At 45.7% G+C, this 17,098-nt stretch overlaps 3 protein-coding genes across 3 annotated transcripts; 2 read left to right on the forward strand and 1 right to left on the reverse strand.

Annotated features, from left to right (window-relative positions):
- Nucleotides 1-7,532: 7,532 nt before the first annotated feature.
- On the forward strand, nt 7,533-8,195 carry RB195_018401 (uncharacterized protein; the record flags this gene model as incomplete). Its single annotated transcript, XM_064185845.1, has 1 exon — nt 7,533-8,195. The coding sequence occupies one exon, from the start codon at nt 7,533-7,535 to the stop codon at nt 8,193-8,195; it is 663 nt and encodes a 220-aa protein (XP_064041726.1).
- A 2,563-nt stretch (nt 8,196-10,758) lies between these two features.
- RB195_018402 (uncharacterized protein) lies at nt 10,759-11,451 on the reverse strand (the record flags this gene model as incomplete). Its single annotated transcript, XM_064185846.1, has 2 exons — nt 10,759-10,948; nt 11,342-11,451. 2 exons carry the CDS (start codon nt 11,449-11,451, stop codon nt 10,759-10,761), a joined length of 300 nt encoding a protein of 99 aa, XP_064041727.1.
- Nucleotides 11,219-14,059, forward strand: RB195_018403 (uncharacterized protein; the record flags this gene model as incomplete). The annotated part of the gene is made up of 1 exon (XM_064185847.1): nt 11,219-14,059. One exon carries the CDS (start codon nt 11,219-11,221, stop codon nt 14,057-14,059), a length of 2,841 nt encoding a protein of 946 aa, XP_064041728.1.
- Nucleotides 14,060-17,098: the final 3,039 nt, after the last annotated feature.

Genomic DNA, 17,098 nt, shown 5'->3' on the forward strand with positions numbered 1-17,098 from the left:
CCATGGCAATTGCAAACGATTACAGCCTACATGCGATGCCACAATCTTGGAACTCAATAGCAGTGAATAAAGAATACGAAACATTCCAAAAAACCGAGAAACCCCAAGAGCAGCGACACGCCCTGCCCATTTCGTTCTGTTTGCACAGCTCCTTTCTTCTGAGCCACAGAGGTTGTCGATATATCTCCTCATTCATAGCGTTATCGTCTGCGTTGAAAACAACTTATGGACAAGTTTACAGATTAGCCGAGTGAATACTTCTTATTGTCACGATACGTGGTCTTACAAACTCTAGACTCTCCAAAGAATAGGCACTCGTTTTCTCAGAGCGAAACAAAGGTAACATTGTGCATGACGATGCAAATGGATCTATTTTCACACTATTACAAAGTGGAAAAGAAAAAGGAACTGTTGTCTTGAAGAAGCCTCAACACATCTTATCGTTAGACGTCGCTACATTTAGCACTATATAAAACAATCCGCTAACAAAAGGTCACACCTTTCAGCTCAATTAGAGTGCATCCAATTACATATTCATTTGACTCACATCTATGAGCTCAAAAATGAAGGAATTCGAATATTACAATTCCTGTGATGCTGCAAAATGTGGAACAAAGCCTTTGGTTGGAACGTATTGCGCCCAGTGCCTGAAAAAGAATAAGAAACAGGAAAAAAATACAAATAGGCACCAATGGTCATTGCTGCACACCTGCGTGAACAACATTTCCGAAGAATTCCAATGTATTGAACACGTCCATTATATTTTACCAGTCTGAAAGTCCGGCTAAAGCCGGACTTCAGACTTTCTGTGGTGTTCGCTGCGCTCCCCTTCACTAATCAAAGAAAATTAACAGTAGTGGCATTTTCTGTAAAATTGGACTTGTGTATCTCCAACAATCTTTCTTCCTTTTTTATATTATAACTAAAAGCGAAAGATCTCATAGTCTTCTTTCTCAATGCGTCAGTGCTACATTTGGAGAACACTCAAACTTCAGCTTCAAACACTCCATACCAATATATTGCAGACAAAGTTCAAAAGTACCACGCGAAATATGGGTTTTCCTCCTGTTTTCCCCCACAATTATCAAAGAATGATGTTATGGCATAAAATGACTGGAAAGATATCGTCCTACTGATAAAGATAACGTTCCACGTCAGATCACTTAAACATCTTGCTACTATTTAAGCAGCCGTTTGCATGCGGGTTTCCACTTTGTGAGAACTACCAAGTTGAGGCGAACGAAGAAGGAAATAGACACTTGGAGGAGTCGTAAAGGTGAAAAGCAAAGCGCCCAGTCGCCACGGATATGAAACGGCTGCGACTATCTATCTTTTGCGTCTTGCACAAGAAGTTATCACGCACCATTTCGACGTCGGTGGATCCGTCTTACACCATTTTATAGCATTTTGGCGCCGGCACAGCAGTCCTACGCCGGTGGACCCGTCGCAACCTCTTCTAAAGGTATCTGGCGCTGGTGGACCCGTAGCACCCCCTTCTATAGTTATCTGGCGCCAGTGGACCCATCGCACCCGCTTCTATAGGTATCTATCGCCGTTGGACCAACCTGACGCCGGTGGACCCGTCGCACCCCCCTTTTTGAATTTCGTGACTGACACACACACACATGACGGAATAAGCCCGTTATTATATACCAGTCTGAACGTCCGGCTAAAGCCGGACTTCAGACTTTCGGTGTTCGCTTCGCTCCCCTTCACTAATCAATGAAAATTAACAGTAGTGGCATTTTCTGAGAAATTGGACTTCTGTATCTCCAATTGTCTTTCTTCCTTTTTTATATTATAACTAAAAGCGAAAGATTTCATAGTCTTCTTTCTCAATGCGTCAGTTCTACATTTGGAGAACACTCAAACTTCAGCTTCAAACACTCCATACCAATATATTCTAGACAAAGTTTAAAAGTATTACGCGAAATATTTGTTTTCCTCCTGATTTCTCCAATACTTATCACAGAATGATGTTTTAACATAAAATTACGTGAAAGACATTATCCTCCTGATAAAGATGACGTTCCACGTCAGATCACATAAACATCTTGCTGCTATTTAAGTAGCCGTTTGCATGCGGGTTTCCACTTTCTCACAACGGCATGCTACCAAGTTGAGGCGAACGAAGAAGGAAATAGACACGCGGAGGAGTCGTAAAGGTGAAAAGCAAAGCAGTTGGATCCGTCGCACTCCCTTCCATAGGTATCTGGCGTCGGTGGACCCGTCGCACCCCCTTCCATAGGTATCTGGCGCCGGTGGATCCGTCGCACCCCCTTCTATAGGTACCTGGTGTCGATGGACCCGTCGCACCCCCTTCCATAGGTATCTGGCGCCGGTGGACCCGTCGCACCCTCTTCTATAGGTATCTGACGTCCGTGGACCCGTCACACCCTCTTCTATAGGTATCTGGCGCCGGCTAAAGCCGGACTTCAGACTTTCGGTGATTTTAGCTTCGTTCCCCTTCACTGATCAATGAAAGTTAATAGTAGTGGTGTTTTCTGTAAAATTAGATTTGTTTTTTTTTAACAACGCTTTTCTTCCCCTTTTTATATTATAAATTAAGGCGAAAGATTACGGAGTTTTCCTTCTAAACGCGTCAATTCTACATTTGGAGAATATTCGACCATCAGCTACAAATACTTCTTCGATGCCAGAATAATATAGATACTATTTGAAAGTATTACTCGAAGTGTGGGTGTTCCTCCTGATTTCCCCCAATAGTTATCAAAGAATGATGTTTTAACATAAAATGACGTGAAAGACATCATCCTACTGATAAAGATAATGTTCCACGTCAGATCACGTAAACAACTTGCTACATTTTAAGCAGCCGTTTGGATGCTCCCACTTTCTGAGAACGGCATGCTACAAACCTGAGGCGAACGAAGAAGGAAGTATGCACACGGAGGAGTCATAAAGGTGAAGAGCAAAGCGCCCAGTGTTCACGGCTATGAAACTGCTGTAACCATTTATCTTTTACGTCGTGCACACTAAGTTATTGCGCATCAATGACCGGGTCCAGCGACGCCGGTGGACCCGTCGCACCTCTTTTTCTGGATACCTGGCGCCGGCGCACCAATCTGACGCTGGTAGACCCGTTGCACCCCTTTCTATAGGTATCTGGCGCCGGTGGACCCGTCGCACCCCATTTTATAGCTTTCTAGCATCGAGGCATCAACTTGACGCCGGTGGACCCGTCGCACCCCCCTTTTTGAATTTCGTGACTCACACACACACACACACACACACACACACACACACACACACACACACACACACACACACACACACACACACACACACACACACACACACACACACACACACACACACACACACACACACACACACACACACACACACACACACACACACACACACACACACACACACACACACACACACACACACACACACACACACACACACACACACACACACACACACACACACACACACACACACACACACACACACACACACACACACACACACACACACACACACACACACACACACACACACACACACACACACACACACACACACACACACACACACACACACACACACACACACACACACACACACACACACACACACACACACACACACACACACACACACACACACACACACACACACACACACACACACACACACACACACACACACACACACACACACACACACACACACACACACACACACACACACACACACACACACACACACACACACACACACACACACACACACACACACACACACACACACACACACACACACACGTGACAGAATAAGCCCGTTATTATATACATGACATGATGATATGATAACAAAATGGAGGATTAGAATAGTAGAAAGAGTAGTAGAAATCTTAGTAGAAAGAGCATGTATATAAAATCAAGAAAGAATCTGAGAGTCATCATTGCAGAGACATATTAAAAAGCTTTTTGAACCGCAAAAGGCACCTGCTGAGCTGAAGATATATGGAATGTGAGCTGATAATGTGCCAAATCTGTTTTTTCGCATCTAACACAAGTCTCTGTTTGAAAAAGCAAACCGCCACGAATGAAAAAGCTTAGAAGCCTCCTAAAAACTGCGTAAAAGACGGCCAGGTCGACCGAATTTTCCTACGAAACACCTAACAACGTGCCGAGCGCAGGCACATGCGTCCCGTCTGCCATTGAGTGGGGAAAGCAACTTAGCGCCCACTGATTGTCGCTGACAACGGCGGATACGTCTGCTCGTTCGTACATGGCACGTAATCGTTGTTCGGCGTATCGTAGAAAAATCAGATCGAAGAAGGTATTCCAGCGCCGTTTTTCAGGACAATTAGGAGAAATTAGGCGTGATCTCATAATCGTCTTGTACAATTTATTCGTTGAGAGTTCCCAACAACGTTAATTTCGTGATAAGATGCCTTTGAAACATATCAAGTGTCTTTGGTTTATCCAGTTTTACAATTTTACATTCTTCGTGAAATTTAGCAGAATTCCTGAGCTTCGATTATTGAGAAGGGATAACTCTAAATCTATTCCTTTAAATGAATCAAACTAGCACCTCCTAGCACTGTATTTCCTTTCAGTTTTTCAGTTCTCTTATCCGTATTATGGTAAGGTCAAAACAACATGAACTGAAGCGCAATGGAGAAAGCGTTTGGAATCAGATGGGACCATCCCGAACTGCAGCGAAAATGGTGCTGGTGGGATCGAAAAAAGAGCGAAAATGGTGGGATCCCTCTTCAAAGTGTAATCAAAAGCAAAATGAATATTTTTTAACACATTCCCAACAGTTTTGTGTACTCATTTCATCCCGCTCAACATTGAGGTGGAATAGTTAATCATGTACATACATCCTCCGGAGACCATGCGGATGTTTTCGGAATGAAGGATGTAAAATAACAGACTATCAACCTTCACTCTCATCTTATCCATCCAAAACTGCAATGCCCCAAATATCATGATCATGCTATATAATAACGGACTTAGCCCGTCGTGTGTGTATGTGTGTGTATGTGTATGTGTATGTGTATATATATACCAGCCTGAATATCCGGCTAAAGCCGTACTTCAGACTTCTTGTGATGTTCTCTTCGCTCGCCTTCACTGACCAATTAATCAAAATTAATCAAAAACTAATGGTAGCGACATTTTCTGTAAAATCAGAAATCTCTTTTTCTAACAACGCTTTCTTCTTTTTTTTTACTATAAATAAAGGCGAAAGCTTTCATAGCTTTCTTTCTAAACAGTTCAGTTCTACATTTTGAGAATATTCAAACTTCAGTTTCAAACACTCCTCAATCCAAATATAATGTAGACATAATTTTAAAGCATTACTCGAAGTATGTGTGTTTTCCCCCAACGGCTACCAAAGAATGATGTTCAACATAAAATGATGTGAACATGACTTGTGACATCATCGTACTGATAAAGATAACCTCCCTCGCCACATCATGCAAACTGTTGGCTACTATTTAAGCAGCAGGTTTAATTCGTGTTTCCATCTTCTGAGGAAGGCATAATACCAACCTGGGCCAAACATGCAAGGAAACAGGCACGTAGGAGCCATAGAGGTGAAAAGCAACGCGCGCAATGGCCATGGTTGTTGCAACGCTCCATTTACTTTTTGCGACACGCACACGAAGTTACTGCGAGATATAATCCTGCACTATGGCACAACAATCCTAAGTCGTTGCACGCGTCGCACCCTATTTTATAGCTATCTGACCCCGACGCACCAATCCGACATCGTGGGGGCGCCGGCGCACCCAACCGTCCAATCCGCGGGACCCGTAGCATCCTGCTTTTCAAAATTCGTGACTCACACACACACTCAGACACACACACACACCAGTCTGAGCGTCCGGCTAAAGCCGGACTTCGGACTTTCTGTGGTGTTTGTTTCGCTCGCTTTCACTGATCAACAAAAATTAATAGTAGTTTTATTAGCTCTATGAAATTGGACTTGTGTATCTCCAACAATCTTTCTTCCTTTTTTATATTATAACTTAAAGCAAAAGATTTCATAGTCTTCTTTCTGAACGCGTCAGTTCTACATTTGGAGAACATTCGAACTTCAGCTTCAAACAACCCTTCTCAATATTGCGATTGGTGCGCCGGCGCCTGGTAGCTACAAAATGGGCTGCGACGGGTCGCGCGGCGTCGGATTGGTGGGCAATAACTTCGTGCGCATGACGCAGAAGATAGATGGTTGCAGCCGTTTCATTGCCGTGGTCATTGGGCGCTTTGCTTTTCACCTTTATGACTCTTCCGCGTGCCTATTTCCTTCTTCGTTCGCCTCAAGTTTGTAGCATGCCGTTCTCAGAAAGTGGAAACACGCACGCAGACAGCTGCTTAAATATTAGCAAGATGAAATGTTCGACTTTCAATGAACCTCGGCATAGTTGAATTTATATTATCGAGTTTGATCAGCTGTACACGAGGTTGTTAAATAAATTTATTGGCTAACGTTTCGGCTATATCGCCTTCTTCAGAGCCCTAAAAGGGCGATATTCAATCTACAATTCAAACGACCAACCTCTCCACAACTAAACTGATAAACTCCACGCCTACTTTCAATCACAAATTTAGCGACTACACTGAATGCTCACCTTAGTTCGGAGACGCCTACCATGGACCGCTGACTGGTCGATCACGAAGGAGAATGGTTCGAATGTCACATTCGGATCGGAAGAACCATTCGAGATATGGCGCGAGTTCCCGCGTTATCGACAGACATTCACCCTTGCGGTTCATTTTACGGTTTTTGACTTGGATCCAAAATGCCCCCAGCGATTTTCGAGCCAACGTTTTAGATTCGTGCGCTAAGATTTGGACCCTAATTTCAAAATCGGCTCCGTCCGTGCTTTTGCGTTCCATGGGCACCTAAAGGTGTCCATTCTCGTAACCTATTCTTGCCGCTCACGTGCTCTTTGATGTGGATATACAGCGGTCGTGCCATTTCACCGACATGCCGCTGAGTTCCATCCTTCTTTAATTGCTCGCCTTAAGATTGACCGGACGACCTGTCCAGTGCTCTATCTCCTTATCAAGACGCACAAACTCCAGTCCAGCAGCGATATGGCCTCCACTGACCCTGTTATATTAAAAATAAGACCTATAATTAGTAGTGTAGGAGGTCCTACGAATAGGATAGGGTGGTTCCTAAACACAATATTTGCGCAAGTATTGAGCCATATACCTGCCCATTTGACAAATACCCGTATGTTCCTAGACCACCTACGCGCAGCACACCTAACAAGGGACTGTGTCATGGAGTCTTTTGACGTCGAAGCCTTGTATACGAATGTATCTAATGGCTCTGCGATACAGGCTATGTTCGAACTGCTGAAAGAAAACATAAGAACCATCAATTTACACGGATTGTCAATCTCTCAATTGATGGTTCTTCTCAAGGCATGTCTCGACTGCAATATCTTTAGATGATCTGAGAATTACTTTGCACAGCTTAGAGGTTTAGCTATGGGGTAGAGATTGGCTCCCACCTTAGCTATTTCATTTATGGCCAAAATTGAAGCACCTGTTATGGAACTACGTCCGTTGTTCTACTCTCGGTACATTGACGATTGTTTTGTCATTTGCGCCACCCAAGCGGAGATGGACAAATGTTTTGATTTGTTGAAGTCCGAACACATAAAACTTGCTAGGGAGAAACCACAGGGCAACTGGCTTCCTTTTTTGAACATCCAGGTTGGCTCCTCAAACGGTACGTACCAAACGAAATGGTATCATAAGCCTAGTAATAAAAACATCTTGGTTCATTTTCTTTCTGCTCATCCATTTCATATGAAGAAAGCTGTGCTTAACAACATGTTTCGCACGGCAAGAACCGTTTGTAGTGGACCTGAGGAGAGAAAGGAATCATTAACTTTGGCTCACGAAATTGCTGTTTCGAATGGTTATGAAATCCGAACGTCTGAAACGAGACGATACCGAAGTGAACGAGCACGGCAATTGGAAAACCTCACCACAGATAAGATACCTCTCTGCTTCCCTTACATCTCCGATGAAGTGAGCGCTGCCATTAGGCGGTGTCTGAGGAAAGCAGATTTCTATAGCTCCGTTTCGGTCGTTGAAATACCACCGAACAATTTGAAACGTCAGTTAGTTCGGAATCGATACCATCTGTACAACACCGAACTGTATTATTTGTCCCACCGGTAGACCAGGAGACTGCGTGAGATCCGGGGTAATCTACCTGATTTCTTGCACGAACTGTGGAGACGAGTATGTCGGTGAAACGCTGTATATCCGCATCAAAGAGCACGTGAGCGGCAAGAATAGTTTACGAGAATGGACACCTTTAGGTGCCCATAGAACACAAAAGCACGACGGAGCCAATTTTGAAATTAGGGTCCAAATCTTAGCGCACGAATCTAAAACGTTGGCTCGAAAATCGCTGGAGGCATTTTGGATCCAAGCCAAAAACCCTAAAATGAACCGCAAAGGTGAATGTCTGTCGATAACGCGGGAACTCGCGCCATATCTCGAATGGTTCTTCCGATCCGAATGTGACATTCGAACCATTCTCCTTCGTGATCGACCAGTCAGCGGTCCATGGTAGGCGTCTCCGAACTAAGGTGAGCATTCAGTGTAGTCGCTAAATTTGTGATTGAAAGTAGGCGTGGAGTTTATCAGTTTAGTTGTGGAGAGGTTGGTCGTTTGAATTGTAGATTGAATATCGCCCTTTTAAGGCTCTGAAGAAGGCGATATAGCCGAAACGTTAGCCAATAAATTTATTTAACAACCTCGTGTACAGCTGATCAAACTCGATAATATAAATTCAACTATGCCGAGGTTCATTGAAAGTCGGACATTTCATCTTGCTAATATTTAAGCAGCCGTTTGCGTGCGTGTTTCCACTTTCTGAGAACGGCATGCTACAAACTTGAGGCGAACGAAGAAGGAAATAGGCACGCGAAAGAGTCATAAAAGTGAAAAGCAAAGCGCCCAATGACCACGGCAATGAAACGGCTGCAACCATCTATCTTCTGCGTCATGCACACGTCGCACTCCATATTATAGCAATTTGGCGCCGGCGCTGCAATCCGACGCCGGTGGACCCGTCGCACTCCATATTATAGCTATTTGGCGCTGGCGCTGCAATCCGACGCCGGTGGACCCGTCGCACCCCTTTTTTGGAATTTCGTGACACACAGACAAACACACACATACCATGATCATGATCATGATATATAAAATGAGGTGTGACGGGTCCACCGAGGTCAAATTGATGCCCCAGCATCGTAGAGCGGTAAAAGGGGGAGACACAGTTCCACCGGCGTCAGATAGCTACAAAATGGATTGCGACGGGTCCCGTGACGTCCAAATAGTGCGCAATAACTTCGTGTGCATGTCGCAAGGTAAATGGGACGTTGCAGCCGTTTTATAGCCGTGGCCATTGGGCGCCTTGCTTTTCTCTTTCATGACTCTTCCGCGTGTCTCTTTCCTTCTTCGTTCGCCTCATGTTTGTAGCATGCCTTCCCCGGAGAGTGTAAGCATACAAACGGCTGCTTAAATAGTAGCGAAGAGTTCTCATGATGTGGCGAGGGAGGTTATCTTTATCATTACGATGATATCTTTCCATCTTTCAGTCATTTTATGCCAAAACATCATTATTTTACAACTTTTGGGGGCGGAGAAACAGGAGGAAATCCCATATTTCGAGTGATGCTTTTAAATTTTGTCAGTAATATATTGGTAAAGAGTGTTTGAAGCAGAAGTTTGAATGTTCTACAAATGTAGAACTGACGTGTTTAGAAAGAAGACTATGAAGTCTTTCGCCTTTAGTTGTAATAAAAAAAGATGAAGAAAGATTGCTAGAGATACACAAGTCTAATTTCACCTGAAACAGCACTAATACTAATTTTCTGGATTTCATTCACGTTCAGACTGGCTAAGTATAAGATATTATCATGATCATGATATATAATAACGAGCTTAGTCCGTGTGTGTGTGTGTGTGTGTGTGTGTGTGTTTGTCTGTGTGTCACGAAATTCGAAAAAGGAGGTGCGACGGGTCTACCCGGCATCGCATTGGTGCGCTATGGTCATATAGCCATAATATGGGTTGCGACGGGTCCTCCGGCGCCAGATAGCCATTATATGGGGTGCGACGGGTCCACCGGCGCCAGATACCTGTAGAAGGGGGTGCGACGGGTCCACCGGCGCCAGATTCCTATATGAAGGGGTGCGACGGGTCCACCGGCGCCAGATACCTATATGAAGAGGGTGCGACGGGTCCACCGGCGCCAGATAGCCATTATATGGGGTGCGACGGGTCCACCGGCGCCAGATACCTATGGAAGGAGGTGCGACAGGCCCACCGGCGTCGAAGTAGTGCGCAATAACTTCGTGTGAATGACGCAAAAGATAGATGGTTGCAGCCGTTTCAAAGCCGTGGCCACGGGCGCTTTGCTTTACACCCTATATGACTCCTCCTTGTGTTCATTTCCTTCTTCGTTCGCCTCAAGTTGGTAGCATACCGCTCTCAGAAAGTGGAAACACGCATGCAAACGGGTGCTCAAATAGTAGCAGGATGTTTATGTGATCTGAAGTGGAACGTTATCTTTATCAGTAAGATGATGTGCTTCACGTCATTTTTTGCCGAAACATCATCCTTTAATAACTGTTTATAGAAAGCAGGAGAAAAACCCAAATTTCGCGTGATACTTTTAAATTTTGTCTATAATATATTGATAAGCCACGGATCTCCCTCACTAGAGGGATCACAGCCGGTTAGTCGCGAGGCTACGTGGCGTGTCCCCAGGTGGCGGATAGGGGGCTAATCGCGGACCAAAAGCGACCTTGCGCTTGCCCAGAGACGCAGGTGGATTCAGGGGATGGACACCCTGTTTCTGCTGAGCCAGGACTGACTCATGACATCCTTGTATCCCGCACGTCGGTCCGGCCAAAAGCCTGCAATCAAGTGACTGGGAGGTGCAAGGGAGGCGGTTTGGAGTCGCCTCCAACAAATAAGCTCCACATGTCCAGACCGGGAGAACGAAAGTTCTCTCAGAAACTCATGGGACTAGAGGCTTGCAACCTGCCCATGGGTTTTAAAATTTTTAAGCAAAACACAGTAATAGAAAAGAGTCTCCTGATTCCGGAGGAAAGCCTGGTACGGTAGCGCCAGGTAGGACGGGGTTGCAGGAGTCATGTAGGCTACCAAAACGGAAAAGGACTGGGATGGCGATCTGTACTTATAACGCACGTACGCTTGCATCGGAAGCGGCCATCGAAGGTCTGATGATGCAAGCCAAGAAGATCAAGTACGACGTCATCGGACTGACCGAGACGAGACGACGTCACCCTCTCAACGCCGTATATGAGACTGGAGAAGAACTGTTCTTAGGAACATGCGACAGTAGAGGTGTTGGTGGAGTTGGCGTTCTCGTCAACACGAGTATGGCAAAGAACATCGACTCTTTCGAACAACTTACGACCCGAATCGGACGTCTGCGGATGAGAAGATGTGGCCCAAAACCAGCTTTGACTATCTTCGTCGCTTACGCTCCAACATCAAGCTACGAAGAAGAAGAAGTCGAAGCTTTCTATATGGACCTGGAGAAATTCTACCAAGAAGATCATGCCTTCTACAAGGTCATAGTTGGCGATTTCAACGCTAAGGTTGGCCCAAGAAGAACGCCGGAGGAACTTCACATCGGGACCCACGACCTACAATGGAATGACCAGGGAGAGAGGCTCTCCGAGTTCATCATGACGACTAAGACCATCCATGGGAACTCGCAATTTCAGAAGCCCTCTTCTTTACGCTGGACGTGGGAGTCACCCGGTGGAGGGTACCGTAATGAAATAGACCACATCATCGTCAATAAAAGGTTCTGCCTGATGGACGTCGGTGTTGTACCAAAGTTCTATACGGGATCGGACCATCGCCTCCTCCGAGGAAGATTTTCCTTCACAAGGAGAGCAGAGAAAGCCGCCAAGTTCAGAGAGAGAAATCCCAGGACTACCATCAACTGGGATCTCTTCGCTACGCTAGCCGGCTTTTGGGAAGATTCTGCAATGGACAACATCGACGAGGAATATGACCGACTTGTCGAACACCTTCACGACTGCGCGAAGAAGGCTGAGAGTTTTAAAACCACCAGGAGGCGCCTGTCTCTTGAAACTCTTGAGCTGATACGCCAGCGTGGAGCAGCACGAGCCGCAGGGAACCAAGAACTCACGTCCGAGCTCGCAAGGCTTTGCCGAGAGGCGATAAAGGAAGACCTTAAAGAGAGAAGAGCAGAAGTGCTGGCTGAAGCTGCAGAGGCGGGGAAAAGCATCCGCTATGCCCGTCGAAACTTCGCCAGTCGCAAGACGAGGATGACTGCTCTCCGGAACCCAAAGGGGACAGCCATTGCATCGAGAAGGGGGATGGAGAAAATCATCTACGACTTCTTCTCTGATCTCTTCGACAGCCATGTCCACTTGCCTCCTCATCATCTGAGGGAAGATGGACAAGTCATCCCAGAGGTTCTCCCGTCCGAAATACGACATGCTATCATGTCGGTAAGAAATCGTACGGCACCCGGTCCCGACAGAATAAGACCAGAACACCTGAAGAGCCTTCCACCAGTACTCATCAATATCCTGGCGAGGCTCTTTACACGTTATCTGTCGGAATGCAAGGTTCCTAAACAGTGGAAGACCAGCAAGACCGTGTTGTTGTATAAAAAGGGAGATCCACATGACATCGGCAACTATCGCCCAATCTGCCTACTGTCCATCATCTACAAGCTCTTTACAAGAGTAATCCTTAATAGGATTGAAAAAGTCTTGGATGAAGGACAGCCATGCGAGCAAGCAGGGTTTCGAAAAGGATTCAGCACGATTGACCACATTCACACTGTTTCGAAACTCATCGAGGTATCACGAGAGTACAAGATGCCGCTCTGTCTCACCTTCATCGACTTAAAGAAGGCTTTCGACTCGGTTGAGACGGAAGCGATCGTGGAAGCCTTGGACAACCAAGGCGTCCCTACTCAGTATATAAAGGTACTTCGAGAGTTGTACAGTAACTTCACGACCGGAATTTCGCCATTCTACAAGAACATCATCATTGACGTGAAGAGGGGGGTCCGACAGGGTGATACAATTTCACCCAAAATATTCACAGCCACCCTCGAGAACGCAATGCGAAAGTTGGAATGGGACGACATGGGAGTGAAGGTTGATGGTCGGCACTTACACCATTTGCGCTTTGCTGATGACATCGTACTGGTAACACCTAGCATCAGCCAAGCGGAACGAATGCTGACCGAATTCGACGAAACATGTGGATGCATCGGTCTTCAGCTGAATCTACAAAAGACGATGTTCATGCGGAACGGATGGGTCTCGGATGTCCCATTCACGCTCAACGGAACGAACATATCCGAATGCACCAGCTACGTTTATCTGGGTCGGGAACTGAACATGATGAACGACCTGACCCCCGAGCTGGGCAGGAGGAGACGAGCGGCTTGGGGAGCGTACAAGAGCATTGAGGATGTAGTGAAGAAGACCAGGAACACCCGGCTCCGTGCTCACCTCTTCAACACCACCGTACTTCCTGCTTTGACCTATGCTTCGGAAACCTGGGCATTTCGCAAGCAGGAAGAAAGCGCGGTGAGCGTCATTGAACTCGCAATTGAGAGAGTGATGCTAGGAGTATCCCGTTTCACGCAAGTGAGGGACGGGATTCGAAGTTCTCTCCTACGTCAGCGATCGAAGATTAGAGACGCCGCCGCGTTTACCAAGGAAAGTAAAATAAGGTGGGCCGGACACGTGATGCGCTTTGATGACAACCGTTGGACCAGAGCCGTGAGCGACTGGGTTCCCCGCGATATTAAGCGCACTACAGGAAGACCGCCGACCCGATGGTCAGATTTCTTCACGAAGTCCTTCAAAGAAAAATATGATGTTCTTCGTGTCCCACGCGAAAGGAGGAACCACTGGGCTACTCTGGCACGCGATCGGGACAAATGGAAGAATTACTGGCGCCCGCTCGGCCAGTTCGAAGATCAACGGGAGTCAAGGTGATCAAGGTGATATTGATAAGGAGTATTTGAAGCTGAAGTTCGAATGTATTCCAAATGTAGAACTGACGCGTTTAGAAAGAAGACTATGAAATATTTCGCTTATAGTTATAATATAAAAAAGGAAGAAAGATTGCTGGAGTCCAATTTCATAGAACTAATAACACTAACATTAATTTTCGTTGATTAGTAAAGGCGAGCGAAGCAAACAACACAGAAAGTCTGAAGTACGCACCAATTGGACGCTCGCCCACCGGCGTCGGATTGGTCCACTGGCGCCAGATACCTATAGAAGGGGGTGCGACGGGTCCACCGGCGCCAGATTGGTGCGCCGGCGTCAGTTACCTGTAGAAGGAAGTGGGACGGGTCCACCGGCGTTGCACTAGCGCGCCGGCGCCAAATACCTATAGAAGGGTTTGGGACGGTCCACCGGCGCCAGATACCTATAGAAGAGCGTGCGACGGGTCCAACGGCGTCAGATTGCTATAATATGGGGTGCGACGGATCCACCGGCGTCGGTGGGCCCGGTCATTGGAGCGCAATAAATTAGTGTGCATGACGCAAAAGGTAAATGGTTGCAGCCGTTTCATAGCCGTAACCACTTGGCGCTTTGCTCTTCACCTTTATGACTACTCCGTGTGCCTATTTTCTTCTTCTTTCGCCTCAGGTTTGTAGCATGCCGTTCTCAGAAAGTGGGAACATCCAAACGGCTGCTTAAAATGTAGCAAGTTGTTTACGTGATCTGACGTGGAACATTATCTTTATCAGTAGGATGATGTCTTTCACGTTATTTTATGTTAAAACATCATTCTGTGATAACTATTGGGGGAAAACAGCAGGAACACCCATAGTTCGAGTAATGCTTTCAAATTGTATCTATATTATTCTGGCATCGAAGAAGTGTTTGTAGCTGATGATCGAATATTCTCCAAATGTAGAATTGACGCGTTTGGAAGGAAAACTCCGTAATCTTTCGCTTTAATTTATAATATAAAAAGGAGAAGGAAAGCGTTGTTAAAAAAAACAGAAATACAATTTTAAATAAATCACCACTACCATTAACTTTCATTGATCAGTGAAGGGGAGCGAAGCTAAAACCACCAAAAGTCTGAAGTCCGGCTTTAGCCGGACATTCAGACTGGTAACAGTATAAAACAATGTCGCTTGCCGTACCTCCTAATTACTGAGGGGCCTTTACATGCCAAAGGCACAATTCAGCTATCCACTGTTTCTCTGACCACTTTCGCGTCAACTGAGTTATAGGTTGCCAGTCTGAACGTTCAGCTGAAGCCGGACATCAGACTTTTTCTGGTGTTCGCTCCGTTCACCATCACTGATTAATGAAAATTAATTAATAATAGTGGCGTTTTCTGTAGAAATTAGAATTGTGATTTTCTAACAACGTTTTCTTCTTTTTCTTAAAGGAGATTTACGCTGAAGATTTCATGGTTTTCTTTGTGAACGCGTCTGTTCTACATTTGGAGGGCACTCGAACACTTCACCTTTAAGGAGTCCTTCGATGCCAATGTAACATAGACACGACTTGCAATCGTTACTCAAAGTATAGGTTTCAGTCTTGTTTTTCCCACCACTAATCATAATCAAATCACAGAACGATGTTTCACATAGAATGAAGGAGAACGACATCATCGTACTGATAAAGATAGCGTCCCACATCAGATCATGTAAACACTTGGCTACTATATAAGCAGCAGTTAGCATTCATGTTCCCACTTTCTGAAGAACGGAGGAGTCGTAGAGGTGAAAGCAACATGGAAAGTGGATACGACTATGAAACGTTAGCAACGTCCCACTTACCTTTTGCGACATGCACACGAAGTTACTGTGCGATACTTCAACACCACGACACAGGAATTCGGCGCTGTGCGACCCGTCGTACCCCATTTTATGGATATCTGGCGCTGGCCCACCAATCCGACCCCATTGGACCCATATTATAGCTATCTGGCGCCGGCACGCCAACCCGACGCCGGTGGATCCGTCGCATCCCATATTATAGCTATCTGGCGCCGGCGCCCTAACACGACGCCGGTGGACCCGTTGAACCCCCTTCTGTAGGTATATGACGCCGTTAGCCCGTTATTATATATCATGATTCTTAAAATCGATGTAACATATACTATTCTTGATAGACTTGGATGAGTCTTGATAAAGTATACAAATAACCAGTAGTGCTGAATACCTGACTGGCAGGGCTATCCTCCGATCCTGTTCAAGATTACGACAGCTTCTTAATGTGTGGAGACCCCAAACAGCTCCCTGCAGTCACACCTCGGGCCCATTTGATTTGACCGCAGACCCTTTCTGAGCACGCGCACCCAACACTTTCACATATGAACCAGTCTAAACACAACAGAATCAATGTCTTCCCTGCAAATAGAACTGGGTCTCCGAACAGTCAGAGGGCCAGTTTCGACATTCGACCCCTACGCACCATTTAGTGCACGCCACGTATCCCCGCGACCGGCCGGGATTTCACTAGATCTTATTCCATATGAGTCAACGAATCCCTAGAATACTAAACTACCTAGGGACGTCGCAGAAATTTCGCTGTTGAAAATCTCAAGTGCATGTGAAGAAAGGTGAGAGGCAACCAAAAACGATAATGGGATCATTCCAGGTGAGATAAATAGTGAGATTTTTGACCGAAACTACTGGAAAAGTCCGGAATTTAGTGGGTACATGAGCATTCAAATGCCACTCGTAGCGCTAAAGATTGTGTTTCGACAGAGGAGTAATTTTAATGCTTTTTGACTTTATAATCAAGAAATTGATTTGAACATCGACTGGAAGTCCCTTGAAGACACCATTTCGTGACGTGACGTCATTTGTGTCCTTCTAATGTCTTTCGTCCACATCACAGCGACAGATTGCATCGCTAATAAGGCAAGCAAAACTCATAGTCGTTCCCTTTAAAGCTTCAGCGCTATATTTCTGCCGAAGTACTGGTTTTTGTTCAGTTGCGCACTTCTTTTATAATCCGTATTGTACGCGTTGTTTTTTCGGCGAATTATTCAGCGAA

This window comes from Necator americanus, chromosome II (assembly GCF_031761385.1).
Source record: "Necator americanus strain Aroian chromosome II, whole genome shotgun sequence".
NCBI lineage: Eukaryota > Metazoa > Nematoda > Chromadorea > Rhabditida > Ancylostomatidae > Necator > Necator americanus.